Source organism: Melitaea cinxia, chromosome Z, assembly GCF_905220565.1.
Source record: "Melitaea cinxia chromosome Z, ilMelCinx1.1, whole genome shotgun sequence".
In the NCBI taxonomy this organism is placed as follows: Eukaryota; Metazoa; Arthropoda; class Insecta; order Lepidoptera; family Nymphalidae; genus Melitaea; species Melitaea cinxia.
The window spans coordinates 13,676,581-13,699,129 of NC_059424.1; the positions used below are offsets into that span (position 1 = coordinate 13,676,581).

General features: G+C 32.5%; 1 protein-coding gene across 1 annotated transcript in view; it reads right to left on the reverse strand.

Annotated features, from left to right (window-relative positions):
* Window positions 1-22,549, reverse strand: part of LOC123668943 (protein apterous-like) — a 68,556-nt gene that overhangs the window by 3,242 nt on the left and 42,765 nt on the right. The window contains exons 3-5 of the mRNA XM_045602635.1: window positions 17,178-17,351; window positions 16,784-17,040; window positions 5,392-5,594 (exon numbers count right to left, since the gene is read on the reverse strand). Coding sequence (XP_045458591.1) covers window positions 5,392-5,594; window positions 16,784-17,040; window positions 17,178-17,351 — 634 coding nt within the window. The remainder of the gene's footprint in view (window positions 1-5,391; window positions 5,595-16,783; window positions 17,041-17,177; window positions 17,352-22,549) is intronic.

Consider the following 22,549-nt stretch of genomic DNA (forward strand, 5'->3'; position numbering starts at 1 on the left):
AACGTCATAAAGAAACATTGATAAAACTGACGTCACGCGAGAAGAGAGATAAATGTGGAACAAGCTAACGCTTGGGCCGATCGTGCCACTCTATCGCTTGTTAGCTCTCGCTTGCACGCTCAAGCTCAGCCGGAACGTGACACTTTTTCGTGCGTGCAGCTGTTGTTCATCGATTTATAAGACGTGTATTGAAAAATGTATTATGTATTTCTAAAATGCAAGCATATGTAAAATGTACGCAATAGTGTAATAAATTGAAAAATAGTAATAATCTCTTTTCCTCATCACTTGGACCACGACTGCGCTATTCTTGCGGCAGGTTCGTTCAAGATTGCACTGGCATGCCTTCGGACAAGCCATTTGTTATACCGTCACAACCATTTGGATGACATTTGAAAATAGCTTTTCTCATCAAACACTATGTCTTAATTTGCTAGAACATTCATATCATAGCAATAACTGGTGTACATGTCTGTAATTTTTCAGTGAACACATTGTCTTTAGCCTGGTAGCAATTAATGTAATTGCAAAGAAGCTGTTACGTACCTTTGATGTCTACAATTGCATTTTAATGCATAATTTACAGGTGCATTACCTTTTTGAAACCGAACATAATTATTAACTCGTATAATAATACTAAGTATAACTATTTTAGGGGCATTTAATCTTCAATTTAGGAAAATGTATTTGAAGCTATAAATTTATATTTAAAATATAGATGCTGGAAAGAGACGTCAAAGTGTAATAGAACTATTTCTCGAACATGATGTTAACCTGGAAGAAGGTACAGGTACATTGACTAAGTGCTTTTAGTCGTTACGCTTGGATGACCGAGCTTTGCTCGGTATTTTTTTTATTTTTAGGTAAATCGTGTTTTTTAGAAATTTTATTTAAATACAAATTTTTCGACCTCATCGACATAAAAAAAATATGAACTGGTTATTTAAATAAAAAATCACGAGTGCAATTCGAAACAAAAAAGGAAAAAAAATAACGATCTGGTGACATGTGGACTTGAACCGGAGTCATCTCATTTCGGGATCGCTCGATTTCTGAGCTGTTATAACTTTATAGAAAATTTTCCTTCATATTATAATAATATTGTAGCAGTATTTCATTTCTTGAAATTACAGATAAAACAATATTTTCTACATATGAATCCTAGCTAGATCGAATTATCGCCCCCGAAACTTTTACTTTATTATTATCAATCATTATTTTATAATTATTATTAAAATAATAATCATTATGTTTAATTAGTATGTACTGTATATTTTATTTTTCAAGACACCTTTTAAGATATTGAAACGTATTTATATTTTACTTAGAAAGTAAACAAAATTAAATTAACTTTTGGAGCTAAAGCCCATTTGATTGAGTGCATACATAATAACTAAAGTAGTTTACATACAAATATGACATATATTAGTTTAGTTAGTTTGTTTTTTTTTTTTTTTTTGTTTTAATTTCTGGTTGTATTGTGACTTTTATACAGTTTACTAAAAATTTAGTTAAAAATGAATGATTCAAACAATTATTACATACCTACATTAAAAAAACTTGAAAGCAAATCAACTTACTTATCAATATTGTGTATTACGATTTTACTTCGTTTACCGACCAGGAATACCGTAATACCTGAATCGTGACCAAATTACTTATTTATATAAGATTTATACAAGAAATTCTTTTGAACATTATGTACACTATAAATAACTCAGATATTATTTGTTAATTACAGTTTTATAATAAATTGGTCATACGTGATCATTCATACACGTCGTAGAAGTAAAAGCGCTCCTTTTTATACATAAGTTGTTAATGCCCGTAATATATTTAAAAAAAAAATACATGTGATTATGTATTTTACTTTCAAAAAGTACGTACAATTACGTAAAGACGTATCAATAAAGCTTTAGTAATATTAAATAAAAATACATTTCTAAATAAACACGACGATCAAAGACGACACCCGAACATTCCGCTAATGTGTAAATAAAAACTGAAGAGATGTGATTAATAGTCGCGTTTTCCTTATATAAATAATATTTAAATAAATTAGGAGGCAGACATAGCACGTCCGCTCGGCGTGAGTACGCCCGACCAAATGACAAATGGATGCCTTTTGAAATCGCGGCGGAAATTATCTGCCCAACCGAGCGTCTCATGGCGATGCGTTCGTACTAATTACTAGAACGTTTGATTGTGATCTTAAGCCCTAAACAAACGGATAAACAGCTTATCTTCCAGGCCATAAAGACCTATTTTCTTCAATCTCTTCCCCTTATTATTGTCACTGAAAGTACTTAGAAAGTAAAATTATATCTGCTCTAATGTCGAGGTGTGACCATCCGCTTCTAATTGCTGGGGTTGAAACGCCTTCTGAACTTCTCGGGTTATTTGTGGGCCGTCAAGAAGCATCTTTATAGTGTCCGTGATAAAAATAAAGCAATAAAGTTTAAAACGTTTTAAATTTAGACGGAAAGCATTTAAATTGACTTTAAATTAAGTCACATCTCATTGGCAGAATATATTTATTACAGAATATTAACAACAGACTTTTATTACAAGTAATTTAGTTACAAGCACCAGTATTATCATATCCCTACCGATGTCTGCTCAAATTTTAATTGAGAAAAAATGTTAAAAAATAGTTATATTAAGATCCACTTATCAAACCAATTTTCAAAAACTTTTAAATTACAATTTTCCAAAAAATCAAAATCAGTGAAACTGTTTTAACCTTATTAAAAAATACAAACAACAACGCACAAAAAAAATTAATTATATTAACTATTATATGTTTAAAACTAAAGGGCGCGAGCTCCAAAAAGAGGAACCGATTGCTAAGACAACGAAAAACGGCACTTTTTCAATCAACTAATTATACCGTGCCACTTGATCTTGAGTCATTTTTACTTAAAAAAAATACAAACGGAACGAGTGACAAATCACGCAATTGCGGACGCACGGAGAGAATTATGGCCCGGTTTGTTCTAAATGTGCCCGCGTCGCGAGTCGGATCTGCGGTGACGTCGCGGATATATGTATTGCCTTCTCGAGGCGCCCGCGCAGGGCGAGCAATTAGACGCCTGCTCGTTTGTACCCGACTACCTTACTCATCTCAAACATAGCTCTGAAATGCTTTCGATTTATTTGATATTTAAAAATCATTATTTTTAACAAATTTACGTATAATAGTAGTTTGTAAGTTTTTGATTAGAATAACATACGAAATGTACACAACACTAATCGGTAAAAGTTGAAGTAATTTACTTAAACACCAATTCTGAGAACTTAATTAGGGATTGTTTGCCTAATTTTTGACAAACGGAAATGAACGAAACGAGCAAAGTAACAAACAAAAGTAACTTGATAAAAGATCTAATGCCGTCAGTCTAGAAATCGAGCTGCAACTTTAACTAATAACACCGACAACAGGATTAATCTTCGTAAAAATAAATCGCTATTCGATTTTATTTTTAGCAACAAATTAATTTAAATTTACTTTAATTATCAAGAAGTAAAACTTACTATTAAATTAATTTACCATATCTTACACCGTAATTCATATCACAGAAACGTAGGTCATTCAATCAGTTATATTTGACTCTTAACGCAATCGCAAACTACGAGTGTAACTTTCTATAACGTAGATAGAGTCAATTTTAATTAAAACATCTTAACTAAATAACTCTCGCTTGCCGTTGAAAAAGCATTTCATCAAGATTTTATTCAATGTTTATAAAGTGAGAATTAAATGTATACATAATTTCGTTCAAGCACTATATGATACTGGTATGTGAGTGCTTTAACATATTTAATGTAAAGTCAGCCTTCGAAGTCCATTTATTAAAAACTTGTAAGTCAACTATGCTTTTAGTACGTTGCAATCTTTTACAAATAAATATCAGAATTCCATCTGATTTAATCTTTAAAAATAAATAAGAATCCCAACATTTCACCACGGGAGCGTTCAGCCAAAACTGAATATACACAAAACGAAAAAGCTCTTATCTCGGCAAAATGGCGAACGTAAGCCGTATGCTTTTTGTGACAAAAAAAAATCTCGATCAATATTCGGAGGTCGGAGGGAGAAGGATTCTCTTTGCGTTCGTATAATTGGTTGAGGGAAAATTTATGCGGCGCGCGCTATCTACCTTTCGGGCCAAGTCGGCTTGGCTCGGCATGTCGATAAATGGTAAGGGTACGATGCCTACCGCTATATGCCTCACTACGACTTTCAAGAAGTCTCGACTTATATGTATGAATAAGTACATATAGTTGTAGGGCAACATGCAAAATGACGACGACATTCTCTTCGTCTTTATGAATGCGCAACTTTTTTGTAACTTTAAAATCAGTTTTAAATTATGGAGATAATTTCATGACTGACATGACTGAAATATAATTTCAAGTCGGTTATGTGAACATGTTTTACTGTACCGGCAAACGTGAAATAACGCTCAAAACAAATCTTACGCAAGATGTTCGTATCCAAAAATGTTGTAATTACGAAAACAAAGGAGAACTCTTTGAATTCCCCGAACGAGATCCACATTAAAGGGCCGCAGCAACAAACAAATTAGAAGCAATAGAAAGGTCTAAACTGTAAAGGTACGCCGAAGTGTATTCAACTTATTAGTAGTACGAACGAATGTAACAGTGGCAGATGCTATGTGGCTAGAAAGATATTTTGCTTTCAAATTGTATACGTTCATGTGGTATGCGGTATGTGGTTCAATTAAATTATTACAGATGCGTTGAATGTACATCGCAATTAATCCAAAATAATTATTGGAAGTAATAAAAATCTTTGCATAATACAAATAATTTGAGATGTAAATTAATTTGAAAGTAGCTTAAGTTGCAATTTGACTAGTTCGCGTGAATGCTATCACTTACCTTTTTTAAATCAATAAAATAGCTGACTCTAACTTGCGATAGATATTCTGTAATGAAAAACTAAAAATAATGAAGTTTCGTATCAAAGGTTACAATTTATCTGCAATAACTCTTCCACAATACTTACCCTTTAATTTTACGGGCCGAGAAGTCAACAATGCTAAAAATAATTAAAATGGTTACAAAAACATTTATCACTATTGCAATAGACGATTAATTCGCAATGCAGAACCTAAAACTCAGTAAAAAGTAAAGCCAAGCATGTACCTGTTAAAAGAATTCGCCATTATCGTGTTAACAACCGTCTGATTAAATACTTAATAACTAAAATTAATGATGCATATAAAATGAGGATTAGAGAAATACAATAATACGAATTTTTAGATTTTTCGATGCAAGTTTCTAGTAATAAAATTAAATGAGGCGACTCCTTAAATACTCATTCTATATGCGAGGAATATACACGTAATAAGGAATTTGTTATACCTGTAGAACTCTTTTCGGGAGACCGGTTTTCTGGCTCAACTGCTTCAAGTCTTTCGCATCCGGGTTATGGTTGATGGCGAAGTACGACTTCATGGTGCGTAGCTGGTGGTGCTTGAAGCTGGTGCGCATGCGCTTCGTGCGCGACGTAGTTCCAAGGCCGCCACCGCCCCGGAAACCCATCTCCAAGTACTCAGGATTCAGATCTGATAGGAGAAGATCACGCTGCTAAATGCTAAACATGACATGGATTAGTTCGAGCTGAGGGTACGTTTGTTTCACCCTTACACTCATGCATGATATTAATTTGTGATAAGACCTTTTATCGCAAATCAATATAATGTTTATTAAGAAGCCAACGATAATCAAGTTTTCTTTATAGCAAATTATTTATATCATAATTTTCAGTGTAAGTACACTTTATGTGTACGTATATTACATTAAAAAATTAAAAATACAAATAATACGAGAGTAAGCACAGATCTAAACACGAATGCCAAAGAAACAAAAATATATATACTCAAAAATTCGCATCGCTCTTTCGCTATAGCCAATAGACGAACATTTAGCTATTTATCAAAATTCATAAGTTTAAGACGACTACGTATATTAGATACATAAATTAAATCAATATGAAGTACCTAATTTATGAAAAAAAGTTATGCACTATTACGTAATAAAACATATCTATATTAATTAAACTATTGCGGTCCGATATTTTGGTAGTAACACGATCGTGACGCAAACTGCTCATTGTTTTCCGTTACAATTTCTCAGTTACAGCGTGACGTATCCGTGACGAGAATGGAACGCTGCTGCTACGCGACGGGTTTAACGACCAATAAAACTGCTGCCAATAAATATTCAGAAACCATAATATACGTGCCGATCTGGACACAAAAATGACACGAGAAACTTTTACTTATTGCTTACTTTAACTATCTGCACTTTACCTTCACGTAATTTTTTGTTAATATTTTAGAAACGATAAAAACAAAAAGAAATACAATAAGCTTTGTAATTTTTAAACACATTTTGATGTATAAACATACATAAATCTAGCTAATGAAAAATGAAAATTTTAAGACGACGTGACAGATTTTATCGACCTTCCGCGTGAATATTAAAATATAAATAAAAAAGCTGCGAAAAGTTTTTCAAAAACAACGCGTTCTTTAATATTGGCAAATGCCATTGTTTAATTTAAATTATGAGTAGGTATACAGCTGAAGAACACGTGACACATTTATTTGTTTCGAGATGTGAATGTGAACAATTAGCTGTGTAGGTAATTATCCGGGTACCCGTTGTATTTTACTCTTGAGCTAATGGCCGCCGCGTGCGATTTGCGTAAAATGGAACGCTTTCGAGCGAGCCGCCCGCCGCGTCGGGCGAGAATGTTTACCTTACGGGTGAACTTGATCGTGAACATAATAAAAGTTACTTACATTTGAATTTGTTTGACCCGTGAGACCTAGATCAAGGCTATCAGCGCCGAACTGATTTCAAAATAAACAAATTACAGACTAAAGCAACGATGTCTGTCGTTTTGATAGTTTTCCAGGAGCAAAATTACTATATATAAAAATATATTAAATTTTTGATTATATGTATTGTCAGAAATGTAACTACTTATTACAATAATAATCATAAATGTAAACCATATTCCATAACACAACGCTGGGCAGCGGAAATGAAATATTGCCGCGGCTATTTTAATGTTGGAGCATTTGATGCCGTCATAAAATTAATTCAAAATATCATAAGCACTTATCACAATCTTTGATAACAATATTTTAAAAACTAAAAGGTTATGATAAATAATGGTTCAATAAACGCTTCATTTTTTACTTTAAGTTACTACTTATTCATAATTGTGTTTGCAGGCAAACGAAGAAAAACCGACTTCAATTATATCGACAAGTAATACAACGTAGGTAGACGAAAAAATAGTCAAGTAAATACACATTATCAAAGATTACTCCAAAAGTTGTAATCAGATCTCGATGAAATTTAAATGTGACCACATGATAAAAATCGGCTTTCGATTAAATTAAAAATCATCAAAATCGGTACACCCAGTAAAAAGTTATGTAGATTTGCTATAGTTTCCCTCGATTTCTCTGGGATCCCATCATCAGATCCTGGTTTCCTTATCATGGTACCAAACTAGGGATATCTTCTTTCCAACAAAAATTTTTTTTTATCAAAATCGGTTCATAAACGACGGAGTTACCCCCGAACATACATTAAAATATATATATATATATATATATATATATATATATATATATATATATATATATATATATATATATATATATACGGTCAAATTGAGTAACCTCTTCCCTTTTTTGATGTCGGTTAAAAATCCAAGGGTCCTATTGTTTTTTTGTACCGCCGTGGTGACAATCAAGCGTATGATTTACCTGATAGTTGTAGGCGACAGAAGCCCGCAACACAAGGATCATCACATATGGCCGAAACTAAAAGTATTCCTCATAAATGTAAAGTAAAGTTATATACTACAATTGAATACACATTTATGAAACGATTCATTAAAATAGACAATGATTACAATGTGGCTTTATCGCGTTGAAAAAATTAGAGACGCCATTTGATTGTATCGTGGTGTCATCATTTGAGATCGAAACATTTTAGTATTTTATTTTTATTTGCAGAATTCAAGATAATTGTTACATAAAAATTGTTTTACATAAAACACTCATTATGAAACCAAACTAGTTTGTTGGCTAAAGAAGTAATTACACCGACTATAATGCAGAAATAATATTCAAACACTCTATTCATCAGACAATCATCCAACATAATAAAGGTGGTCCCACACCGATCGCAGTCAAGATGCGTTGCGTTGACGAAACGTTTGTATTTACTTGACATGATTTACGCACCCACTGTCAGCGATAAAACCGGCAACAAAACTATTAAGAAACCTTAGCGACTATGAAAATCGCTCTTTTAAAGCTGCTATATTTGTTGAGCAGTGTATAACGATGGGTCCCACCAAGCTGGTTGCGATGCATACGCCTCGAGCACTCGTGCACCGGCTAACTGATACGGTCGCTTGGCAAACAGGGAAGGATTTGCATACAAGAGAATTTCCATGTTTTGCTTACCATACCTACTACGTCTTCAACTGAAACGTTCTAAATAAATACGTTCTTATATTTTTATTTATTCGACACGTTCTGTTCTTGTAGAAAATTTTTTTAATCTTAATTTTCAAATACATCCTACAATCGATTAACCGATGGAAGACGTCACACTCGCTAAAAGAAGACGTTAATAATAGATGAAGACACAGATATACAGAGATAAGTCGAGACAAAAAATGGGTGACTTATAAAAAGATCATTGTGATCTCATAAATCGTACGCACCATTCATGTTTTAAGGTCAGCAAAAAATCGTGATTTCCTACACGATATCGTCTCGTCCGGTGGCCGCTAAATTTTTTAAGTCAAACTTTTTGTAACCAATGATGATGCAAAAACGGAAACCCTGAATGGTCGTTCGTAGGAATTCTTAAAGTATTATAGTACGTCTAAGTCCACGATATCATTAAAATATTTTTCAAATTGTCAGCATACCGTACCAGTGTGTAGGAGTAACGATTATTAATTTTGTCGGCGTTAGTGTTGTAGCGCATAGCGTGTCAGCAGGGGGCGCTACTGGCGGTCCTAACTCATACGCGACTGACTGCCGAGTGGCGCGAACCATTGAGCGCTGGTCATATTTTAACCGTTATTACTACTAAATATTGTACACTGATAGATATCAAGACAGACATAAAAACAAAATATGTATTTGTTTTATTATTTTATATTTTTGTTTCTACAGCTGCGCTACCAATAATATTTAAGTATTAGTCTCATAAAAAGATGTCCATTAAAAATCCCTTAAGATTGTGCGGCTTGGTAGCACTTTTATGCGGTTTATGTTTTATTTTTATGTGAATAAGTACGAAATTTGAAATTATGAATATATATTTATGTCATTATTGCATTTGTAGAAAATCTTGTTCAACTAGTGACACTTATATAATCACTAGCTGATGCTGCAAACGTTATTTTGCCATATACTCGTATATTACTAACCCTCTTAATCCCCCCCCCTCCCCTTATAACTTAGATGTATGATAAATAGATGTTGGCCGATTCTTAGACCTACCCGATATGCTCACAAAAATTCATAAAAATCGGTCCAACCATTTCGGAGGAGTACCCCAAGTTACAAGGGGGGAGAGGAGGATTAAGTGTGTTAATAACATATATGGCAAAACAACGTTTGTAGGGTCAGCTAGTAAGACATATAATTATTTATGTGACGTCCACACAATTATTACTAATTTTTTTATCGCCACATTGATTCATACGTATATATATATATAGTTATAAGATATACTTCATCTCGACTTTGGATAATATGTTTAGCAGTAGGTACATAATAGTTGAGTAAAAGACTTTATTTTTAATAGCTAACAGATGAAGAACCAAAATTAACGCTAGTAAGTAATATATATCCTATTTATATTATAAATGCAAATGTTTGTGAGGATGGATGTACATATGTATGTGTGTAAGTTTGTACTCTTTCACGTAAAAACTACTGGACCAATTTTAACGAACGTTGGTAGGTAGATAACTAGGGATCTAGAATGACACATTAGCTAGTTTTTATCCTAACATTCCCACGGGATCGGAAATTACGCTGGTGAAGACGCGTGGCACAGCTAGTGTAGTATAAATAACATAAAATACACGCACAAACCAATGTTGATTAAACAAAAACGTAGAACATAAATTCCTAAACTCTTGAAACCTAAGTGATACGAAAATATTTCTCACGTCTCTTCCGAAGTAACTTAATCGAAATGTATGTCTCATTTTTTGCTTTTAAAAAACAACATCTTTATTCTGAGTTCCACAAACAAAGTGTCGTATTCTAAATTCGAGAGAGGGTGGAGTAATAAATAAGGCTTTAATATAAAGCTATTGAGTCGGTGTGCCACTGATACAGATGTCTTGTGTGAGATAGCGGCGGTTACAAAACGAACTAACATGGATATCACATTAGCCGACTGACGCGTAGTAAGACCATGATCCAAAGAAAATTATGTATATTTTTATTATGTTAATATTTTCAGAACCCTCAAGTAGCTTGTCAATCAAATAGATGGTATAATAATTATTTTTTGATTAATCATTTTTGTAATTCGTTATACCTTGTTCATCAATGATTGAGTATTTTTTTTGTAAATGTAATATGGGTATGTTTAATAACAAAGATAATGCATAACATATTTTAACTGAAAATAGCCAGTGGTAATAAAACATTAAATATAATAAACCGAGATTTCTAACAACAGCTTTTAATCTTGTTTGACTGTGTTAAAAAGTTTGAATGAGTATTTAATACCCCAAAAACCGAAAATAGTGAAACAATTATCTTTTCACAGCAGTTTGTGCGAAATAAATTAACTTCATCGATACGACAACGCATCGTTCACAACTTTCGTGATGGCAGTATCTTTTAACGAAACAAAACAAAGAACAGAAACAACCTTAAAAGTATTCAAAAGGCTTTTAGTTTTAAATAAAAAAATACTTCTTTTTTAAAACGAACTACCGTCGGCCAGAGAACGCGACCACCGTCCATATCTGTACCTATAATCGTCAGACGCTACTCGAAGTATCCAGTACCAAAAACAAATTTAAAAAAATGCACCGGGCACATATTTTGGCAGGAAATAAATCACCAGTGCCTTCGGATGTGGCCATACAAAATTTATGGCGGTTTAGAGAAGACTCGACTGGTAAAACTACTAAAACAAAAGAAAAAAGAAAAGGTGAGATACCACGTGACCCTCGAGACAGATGCGACAACTTCATTACGACATAATATAATTTACTTCGCTCCCGTTATTGAAGTAGGAAGCGTTATTTTTTGTCCGGCCGTTAGTACGTAATTTATGGTCACACCGCTCGAAAAGTAAGGCGAGTTGACGGGTTCTTGCTGATGTCGAACGAAAAGTGTAATTATAATTATGTGTATGAGTTAAGTTCACTGCACCGCCGAATAATTGTTTTTGGAATATTCTTAAACATTTTCCGAGTAGATTGAAATTCTGTTCCCAGAAAAGTAAAAAGTTTTATTTATGACCTGCGTCGACACTAAGTTTTCTTTTATACAATATCATTTCTTGCGATTAAAACATGAAGTAATTTGTAATGAGGCTGTATGTACTTTTCGCCTTGTTTCTATTGTACATAAATGTATTCAATGTAAATAGTATCTTCCCGAAAGCAGCTATGTATTTTTTTATAAATGGGGTATCTTTAGATTAATCTAAATTTGAGAAGGGATAAAATAAAATAGATTAATCCTGTTATATTTTAGGTAGGTATTGTTACATACCTATTTATATCCATATTTATGTTAATTATTATCGTTAACTTTGTTGGAGTTATTTATACTAATGTTTATAGGACGAAATATTTGATTTTTTGTTTGTTACTGTGCATAAACTCAAAAACATCACTAGTAGTGGTGCTACACTATCACTGATATAGACTATATTTAACAGCAGACAACGAAACTGTCAAAACCAGTTTATTCACACGGCTAAAGCCGCGGGCGAAAGCTAGTAAGTTATGAAGTACATTGTATAGAAACGCTTAATGTTTTTTACTAAACATATTACAATTATAAACGTCAAGTAATGTGTGAGATTTACGGCTTGTATCTCAGTTACGTCACTCCCTTATGTATCACATCATCAATATTGTTGTACAAAATTATAGGCCTGTTTTAATGGTTGCTTTTTAAATTTATCTTGCAAATAAGCTTCTGATAAACTTTATCGGTAAGTAGTACAAACCAGTCATTAAGGCCTGCTTCCCCTCAAACTAATAAAATACAATTGTAAGTTCAAAAATTGCAAATAGAAATAAATGACAAATAGGTTTAACTTTTGATGGTTATAAAGAAAAATACGACAAAAAATTTTATCTGTTGGATACCGTTATACTTCAGATAGCTTTATCAGTAATCTGTGTAAGAGAGATCATGTAAAGGTATCTAGTAACGTTGACAGTAATCTGTGAAAGTATATATTTAGATATTAATTATATTTAGATAATTAGGAACTATTGAGTTGAGAACAGCCTGCCCCGAGCGAACGTTGTTTGTGACACTTACCATTTAAGTGATTGTATTTAGGTTTGTTAATAGTTGGTTTATAAAAATATCATTATTTTAAGTTCCCTAGAACTTTCAAATTATTTTCAATTATGAAAAAAGATATGCTAAAAATACAAATAAATACGAAAGCAAATAGGTAGGTAGGAGTAATTTCCAAGCATTGAGGGTGTGACAGGTAGTAAACCAAAAAAATATATATTTACTCAATTTAACAAAATAATAAGTATATAGCTTGGTATATATAAAGGCGGGTGACTCTAGCGTCGAAGTCAGCCGGTCATCATACACACACACATACGCATGCATACATACACATCACATTACGCAACTCCACGTTCCCTTATAATTGATATGGAAGACAAAAACAGCGGCCACCGCAACCGGCCCGAGCCACGAAAATGGTTGTGATGGCAAAAACTCATCTGACCAAAAGGGCGGTCATAATTTTATACGACATATCCTACTGAACGGCTAAGTGTCACGCTTTAATTGACTACTAGTGGTCGAAATTCGACCATAATTAATTTAAATTACTATTTTGAACATTATTAATGTTCTGTTGTCAAAGACTATACTTCTATAATAATAAACAAAAGAGTATATATTCAAATACATGGTGTGTCAAATACATGGTAGTATGTGTAATGTTTTTATTTTTTATTTAATGTATTTTTATGCATAATTAATATATATATATTAGCATTCTGCACTCCTTCTCTATATAAAGTATAAGTGTGTGACATTTCATACTCCTCCGTCTGCGCAGTTTTCTTAAAAAGGTTTTTGCTTCACGTATTAAAATATAGATAATAAGTATACCTAACATATATGACAGGTATATATATTATATATATCGTATGTAGTAAGTACAAGTATAAGTAGGTAGTGTATATACATTGTAAGAATGTGTCTTGATATTAATTTTGCATCAATAAAATGTAGCAAAAGAGCAAACACGTAAACTTCAAATTATTACCGCATCTCATAAACATATTTTTAACAATTGTTGGCTTCCAGTCCTCTCACTCACTACATCAGTTCAGCCTATCGCCGTCCACTGCTGGACATAGGCCTCCACAAGTTCGCGCCAAAAATGGCGTGAACTTATGAGTTTTGCCCATAGGTTGGCGACCGCAGGGCTGGCTTTGTCGCACCGAAGACGCTGCTGCCCGTCTTCAGCCTGTGTATTTAAAAGCCAGCAGTTGGATGGTTATCCCGCCATCGGTCGGGTTTATAAGTTTCAAGATGGTAGTGGAACTGTGTTATCCCTTAGTCGCCTCTTACGATACCCACGGGAAGAGAGAGGGTGGCTTCTATTTCTTCCTATCTATATCTTTCTATTCTTTAATGCCGTACCCACACAGCATGCTCACTCACTACAACAAACATTTAATTCATTCCAATTTTCATCAATTGCAATCTTTAATTACATTTTTTTTATAGGTATATATATTACTAGATCGGCAAACATGCGCATGGCTCACCTGATGGTAAGCGGTTACCATAGCTTATAGAAACCTGCAACACCAGAAGCATCGCAAGGGCGTTGCCGACCCAATCCCCAATCCCTCCCAGGAGCTCTGGTCACCCTACTCACCAACAGGAACACAATACTGCTTGAAAACAGTATTATTTAGCTGTGGTCTTTTGTAAGATCGAGTTACTACCCCAGTTGGGCTGCTCCATATTTTGAGCAGGAAATTCCTGCTGTGCAAGTTTTCAGTACAATACATATATCTCGGCACAAATACAGTATTCATTAAAAGATAGTCCAGTGTTGAGCCAGCGTAGAAGGTCGTAAACTGTTTCTATGAAATGCTTATAGAGTTTCTCGAAAGACTACGAAGTAATTGTTAACAAAACCCTTAAACTCTTAGGGTACAGAAAAAACAAACCGTCGGGGAATAAGGAAGAAGGGATATAAAGAAATTAATTTAAGTGTTATAATCAATTTTTATACCAAAGACGGTTTGACAACGGTTGACAATTTTTATACCAAAGACGGAAGAAACGGTTTTGTTTAAGTATACAAGCAAAGTAATACATTTGACAGACTCGACTATACCTATTATAAAACTTGTGATTAATTTACTGTGTATTTATCATGTCTCATCGTATTTACATAAAATATATATTTTTTTTATATTCGCTATTTTTACCGGAGGTATTTTTGATACTTTATGGTACAAAAAAACCTTTTATTTGCTTATAAAATAGTAAGGTTTTAGTAACTTGTACATTCCATTAGTTTTGGAAATTTTAACTAAACTGTATACGTACATATTTTTCATTCCCACATAAATTTCCACTGTCTTTTTTTATAACATCTGAATCTTAAAACATTAGTAATTTAAGAAATACTTATTAAAATGAGTACCGAATTCCGGAATGACATGACGGTAGGAAATAAGTACGAAACAGAAATTCGATTATTATTAGACCTCAGGTTTCAGGTTTAACGCACCCTAGATGAATATTAAAATCGGTCATAAATTTAAAACACGCGATAGGATGTAAAAATTAGATATCACATATAAAATTATAAATAATTGTTTATTTATCTTACAAATATTTTTTTAATGTACTCGGGCAACAGCCCATCAAACAATACCTACTTACGTGATGACAGATCGTTGAGGGATCGTCCAGTTTCAGTTTATTACTTGTTTTAGGGAACAAATCTTTTATTTTGTTCTTCTTCCCACGTTTGGATGCTAGTGTAAATAAAACAGTTTTCGCAAAACGGTCAAATGGGTAAAAAAATAAATCACATTAACAAAAGTTTTGTAAATTGAACTGTAAATACTTGTATTTAAGTTATCCATTTCCTTAAATAAATTACCATTTGTTTTATCGATATAGAAAATTTAAGAATAAAAAATATTAAGAACGAAAAATTGTGAGTGAGTATTGTTGCCGTTTTTAAGACAAAGGTCGGTAGAACACTTATCCGATTTCGATAAAAATAAATGACATATGTTCAAATATTTTATGGTATTCTAACTATTAAAAGAGTAACAAAGAATAGAATCTATCATCGACGGTAGTAAAATATTCTGACACATACTTTTTTTAGATATTATATAATAACTACAGTGTTTTGATATTAATTAATATGCTTATAATGATCTCATTATACACGACCAAAACAGCAATAAACAACTAATAATTCGAAACGGAACAGTATAATTGAATTACTTAACCAAGATGTCCGGTTCATTGAAATGTGGCGAGTATGATGAACCTCGGATAGCATCGGACACGCGAGCGCTCCGGGCGAAGCAAGGGACCTGTTCGTGCTATTAAAACTAGCCTATCTTTGTTAACCATTGTCTGCGAGGCACATTGCACTCCGAATGGAAAATAAATAACAATTATTTTTTAAGAAAAAAAAAAACCTTTTTTAATTTAAAAAACAACCCGCCGCACAATGCTATTTCTAATGCAGATTTATTAATAATAATCATTTATTATGATTTATAAATGTAGATAAATGACGTATTTCTTGCTCTTCGTACTTATTATTACTTTGTTTTAAATATATAATTTAAGTTTCGTTCGACCGAGTGAAATAAAATAGTAAAACAAATTATATTTTATTTGGTTGGTAATTCATATTATAGAAACAGATAGGTAATTTTAATCAATACTATTATACTTTCATACGTAAATGTAAACTTAATTATTGCTCTGTCGATAGGTAATAAGTACACGGTAGTTTTGTTTTCAAAACGAACTCACATGGCAAGCTGAGTCCTTTGAACGAGTACTGTCGGTCAGATAAACAGACTGGTTTCGATATCTCGAAAAAGGCGAAATATCCTCTTTTTATAAAACTCATACACGGGAAGTCGCCTCCGATACCTAATCTTTTAAGGTAAGTGCAGTTTTGACTTTAATGTGTTAATAAAATTGTAACCGTTTTGTCGGCCGAACATAACGCGTACACATACACTTTTACGAAAGGCCATACGACGACTACCATATCAGCGTTTTTAATAGAACGGTTATCATTCTTTCGCTTAACGGTAAAAAATAACGGTAAAAATATGGAAACTGAAACAATTTAACGAACGTAGTTCTTAGTTTTTTCTCTTTTAATGATTAGTGTGTAAATAGCGACATGTATGAAATATTCGCTTGGGCAAATGAATTTTTACGTCACAACTCACCAAGGTTGGCTGTCATGAGTTCCTGGTCTTTGGGTTTCTTTTTCCTTGGACGTCCTTTTTGTCGTGGCGGTGGCGCTGAGGTCCCATTGAAGAAGGACCCTTTAGGAACATCTGGTTCGACCCGTGCAAATTCGGGCGATGGGTATGGAGGGTAGTGCGAGCCTGGCGGGGGTCCGGTATAAGGTCCCGGACACATTTGTGGAGGCCCAGGAACCGCCAAATGAGATCCATAGTCTGGCATCGTCTCATAATGTAGCCTAAAAATACATTAATTCATTAATAGGTGTTAGACATATTCGAAATTAAATAATTCGTGTACAAAACTACTTGTTTTTTCGAATATAAGAACCTAGGAAATATATGAAGGAGTCAGTCATCATTACTATGAACTAACCTGCAATAAACAGCTGAATCTCTGATACCAAACGTGTCACCCTTCGTGAGCCTCGTACTACATAGCGCGCATGAGAAGCAGTGAACGTGGAACACGAGATCCCGCGCTCGCATCACCAGCTCAGACGCTGAGATCGGGGTGTTGCATCTCGCACAACGTTTCGAACCGTACAACCTGTGAACAAAACAAAATAGCTTTAGTATATCAAAGAGCCCTTTAATCTGTACATATAATAAAACTGTAACTAGATTATGTCTGTATAATAATAAAGTATGATCTGTCATCATAGGGCTAATGGAAGGCAACATATTATTTTTGTTCTCCACTCTACGTGACATTGGCGGAATCAACCGTGCTTCTCTGGCACAACTGAAAGCCATTAAACCAACCAATCAATCAATATTATTTTTATTAATTATTTATCTGTGCTGTTATTTCAGTGTGTGTGTTTATCCACTTATCACGCAAAATGTTGCGGACTTCTGTATAACTTTATCTGTTCAACACTAACTACTCTTAAATGGTCATATTATGGTGGACCTATGTGCATTTACGCCAAAGTACCTCGAAAAACTCCCCTCTCTTAATTAAAATTACGTCGACCGCACGCATATTCAATACGTCTATATGTAAGTATATACATACATATATATATATATATATATATATATATATATATATATATGTATTTTTTACGTCCAAGTAACAAACCAGTTAATCTGTTTATTCGAATTTCAATTTTAAACAAAAACTTCATATATTTAACTTAAGAAGAAATATTTTGAATAAATATTTTATATTTCCGACACAATAAATATACTAACAAAGATTTTATATTATTATATGTTACTATAACATTTGTTAGTGAATAAAAACTTGAACATTATACATATATTCCTGTCAAAAGTATTTAATTCATTTAATTAGTGTTTATTATGCTTTCGTTTCAAAGATTTCGAGCTTCCGGTTTTACGTAGAATGATGAAATTAATTTTAAAAATGTAATCTTTTTTATGTCAAGCCTAAAACGTCTAATTCAAATCATACTTAATTCAAGCAGGTGTTATGCAATTAACGTCTCTTCACCACAAACCCGTTATTATTTAACATATGTATATTTCAGTTTCCAACAAGGTGAATTACAACATTTAGGTAACAATAAAAGAGGTATTATTATAATTAAATATTTTCTTTAAGATATAGTAACGAATGTTAAAAAACGGAAAATGGAAGAGGAAGATGTATAATTACTTTATTCTTTCGTATTTTTTTAAGCCATTCTCTACATATACCTTCTTTATACATACAACTCATAACCTGTTACTATTTACCTTCTTCACAATAACAACAATAAAATTTGATAAAGAATCTATACTTTAGAGACAGCCTTTAACAAATTCTAGTTAGATAATTAAAACCGGTAAGGGGTCGAGATCCTAGATAGCGAGTTCGACTCCCGAGTGAGACATCCCCGTGTGGTCTCGATTCCACGACTCAGTCCTATCTCGATCGAAACGACTCTCAATTATTTACTAAATCTCAAACGAAATTAAGACATAGGTATGTCATATAGAAGCAGTTTTTTATTGAATATGACAAGACACGTTGACTCCAGTGTGATAATAATTTACGCTGTAATTTGTTTTATTATTGCCTACATATAAAATAAAATATTACTGCATACAGTGTTGTTAAAACTATTATCTTTTTTGTTGCTTATAAATTTAAAGAAATGCCTATCTTAAAGTGCAAAGATACCAGAATCACAAAAATCCTACTACTAATAATAACAAAACAAGACAGACAAAACAATAAAGTGAGCTATAACGAACAGTTTGTGACAGTGAATATACTAACACTACGAAATGAAATATTCTCATGGAAGAAAAGTTGAGCTTAATATAATTCACTACTCCACTACAGGTTAGCTGATAATTTCCCTACCAAGATTATGTTGTAGAATGTAAAAAGTGCCAGGATCTGAAGTTACCCGTACTCTAAGAGGAACGGCAGAGAGACAAGCGGAAACTTAATACATATTATACCAAAAATAAATATTTTTACAAGTACAAATATACATTAATAGCAGTAGAAATGGAACTTGCGGTCGTTGGCGCTAATGAAACATTCGTCACCACTATACGAAAACGAAAAAAAAAAAAAGTTTACATATAAAACACACATATCTTAACGTCTATTGTAAGTAAGATACCTTTACTCGTTTACAATTTTAAGAGTGCCTTGGCTTTTCACACAAGCCTATGAAATACGTTCATTAGCAAGTAATTAATAGTTTAAAAATTCTAAATTTTAATAAATGTTATCGTAATAACCGTTATATCTTTATTTGTTTTCGTCAGCAATATCTTGAGGTTAATTATAAGATTTATAAAATTTAGTCTTGAAAATGAATCGCTTTTTATGAGGAAATCGTTTGTTTATTTTAGATATATGTACAATGTACATTGTTATACACCTTGTTATTTTCATTAGTTCCAAGCATATTTTATTCAAAATGAAACGCATATTGAATTAGCATGATTAATGTTATGCTCAATTACTACACATTATATGTATAGCGTGCATGTATTATATAGCACATTACATGACGCAAGAAATAAATAACTCTACAGCCATAAGATTTTCCAAAAAAAAAAAAAAAACAAATAATATTATCCAGGCTTTAACATGTGTTCAAAAAATAGTCCACTCCATTCTATTCCACAGAACCCCACGAAATTACTGAAGCCGCAGGTTAAAATGAAGCTATCGAAATAAAGGTACCATCGTAGTCCCTGGTCACGAGCTCACGAGCGATGCTATCTGGCAACCCACAGCCACGGCACCTAGGCACTAAACACAAGGTGTCGCGTGATTATAATCTTAGAATATTTTTACAAAAGTTTTTCCGTGAACTAAGTATTTTTGTCAGTTTTGCAAAAGTCATGAAATTAAAATTGTAGACAAATACTATGTGTCAAAAGAAATATATTTTTTATGTATTTATATAAAAGCCTTTTTAGCTAAAGCGTCGATTTAGTTTTGTTAAGTAGCTAGTTTAATATAAAAAATAAAACCGATAAAACAAGAAAATTAAACGAGTTAAATATTGTGTTTTAATTTATTTTACATTTATCGGAACTTGTAATCAGTAGAAACTAATATGACTAAATATTTAAACTACGCAATAATTAGGGTTAAGGTTTTTTTTTATAATTAAGAAATAAAAAATTAAATTATTACCTTTGTTTCCTAGAAAATTTGTTTGACGGCGAACTATTGAGAGTTTCTTTTTGAATTTGTGTAAAAGTATGGTTAACCTCTTTTTCCGAGTGACTATGATTTAACGACAAGCAGTCACACTACTGCGATAAAAATTTCACGAAATTTTTTTTGCGTAATGCTTCATTTAAATCAAAAGTCGTTAACGTATTTTATTTTACTATATCATATTTTTATTCGAAATTTTTTAAGAATTACATTTTACACAGCCATATTCGAATTTCACGCGACTCTGTATAATTAGGAATGCAGTGGATATACAAACGAGCTATAAAAATTCGAAACATCACCTGACCGAGTGTGCGTTAGGTTAACGAGCATCGAATTAAATTTGGTATCCGAAACCGAACCCTTCGAAATAATTTTATCGGCGTGCGATAGCGCAGGACGCTTAGCGCGTTTCACGCAAGAAACGCACCGATTCGACACACAGCCTCCAACAATAGCGAGCGGCAAGCTTTATTTGTTAATAATGTGTCACGGCAAACGAATGTAACACGCCTATTCACCGGTGATAATTGTGATACCTAATATTTGTATTATGTCGAAAAAATACTAACTAAACTTTGTTGATTCGTTTTTATTTAGAAATAATATTATACATGTCAGATTTATAAGAGATGTTGTTATAAATATACAATGTAATATTTAGTATAACAACACTAAATAATAACTAGTAATAAAATTTTATAACCGGCTTTTAGTGGTATTTTTTTTTTTTGAAAAACACTAATTATACCTATATCACATATCTGATTTTATTGGTAATGTTATATTACTACAAAAAAAAAAATATTACGACCAGCCAATAAAACTAAAAAAAAAAAACAGAAAAGTTATTCAAACATGCTTAATGCCATTAACAAGCCACCGTTAATAAGCTTCAATATTTTCATTTCACAGTGAACACTAACATCACCTAGCTATAAAAATATAAATATACTTACATAACTCTACAATTTAACAGGTTATTCGTAACTTAGCATTTTTTTACCAATTGCACCATTTATTCATTAAATATTCGTGCAGAATAAGTACTACATCGGAATGATCAGTTATAAATTTCGAATAAGACTTGTAATACTGCTTATTATTCTACTTGCATTGACATTACAACGTCTACGCTGAGTTTCTTGTCCCGACAGGTGGTTAAAATTAAAATACCTACATTCTTATAATATAATAACCAGTAAAATAATAAAGCGAAAATGTTTTGTGGTATGTGAATACTAATAAACTGAAATAATAAACTGAAAAAATTACAGACAACTTTAAAATAAACTCATTGTGAAGTCTAAAGATTTTTGTAAGTTATAAAAAAGTAAATTACCTTTGTAAAAAGGTTTTATTTTCTATTTTTAAGCTTTTTGAATTGCCTACTTATAATAATTTTTAACCGACTTCCAAAAAAGAAGGAGGTTTTCAATTCGACTGTATTTTTTTTTTTTTTTTTATGTATGTTACATCAGAATTTTTGACCGGGTAGACCGATTTCGACAAATTTTGTTTTAATCGAAAGGTGGTGTGTGCCAATTGGTCCCATTTAAATTTATTTGAGATCTAACAACTACTTTTCGACTTATATCCAATAATGCGTTTTTACTTGACGCTTTTTTCGTCGACCTACGTTGTATTATACCACATAACTTTCTACTGGATGTACCGATTTTGATAATTCTTTTTTTGTTAGAAAGGGGATATCCCTAGTTTGGTACCGTGATAAGGAAACCAGGATATGATGATGGGATCCCAGAGAAATCGAGGGAAACTCTCGAAAATCCGCAATAACTTTTTACTGGGTGTACCGATTTTGATAATTTTTAATTTAGTCGAAAGCTGATGTTTATCATGTGGTCACATATAAATTTTATCGAGATCTGATAACTACTTTTTGAGTAATCTTTGATAACGCGTAGTTGCTTGACTATTTTTTCGTCGATCTGCGTTGTATTACTTGTCGATGTAATTGAAGTCGGTTTTTTTTTCGTTTGCGAGCAAACACAATTATGTTGGTAGATTCTATCGTTTTTTACTTCACATTTAATACTGATTTTTTTATTTATCTTTGAAATGTATTGGACAAAAAATAG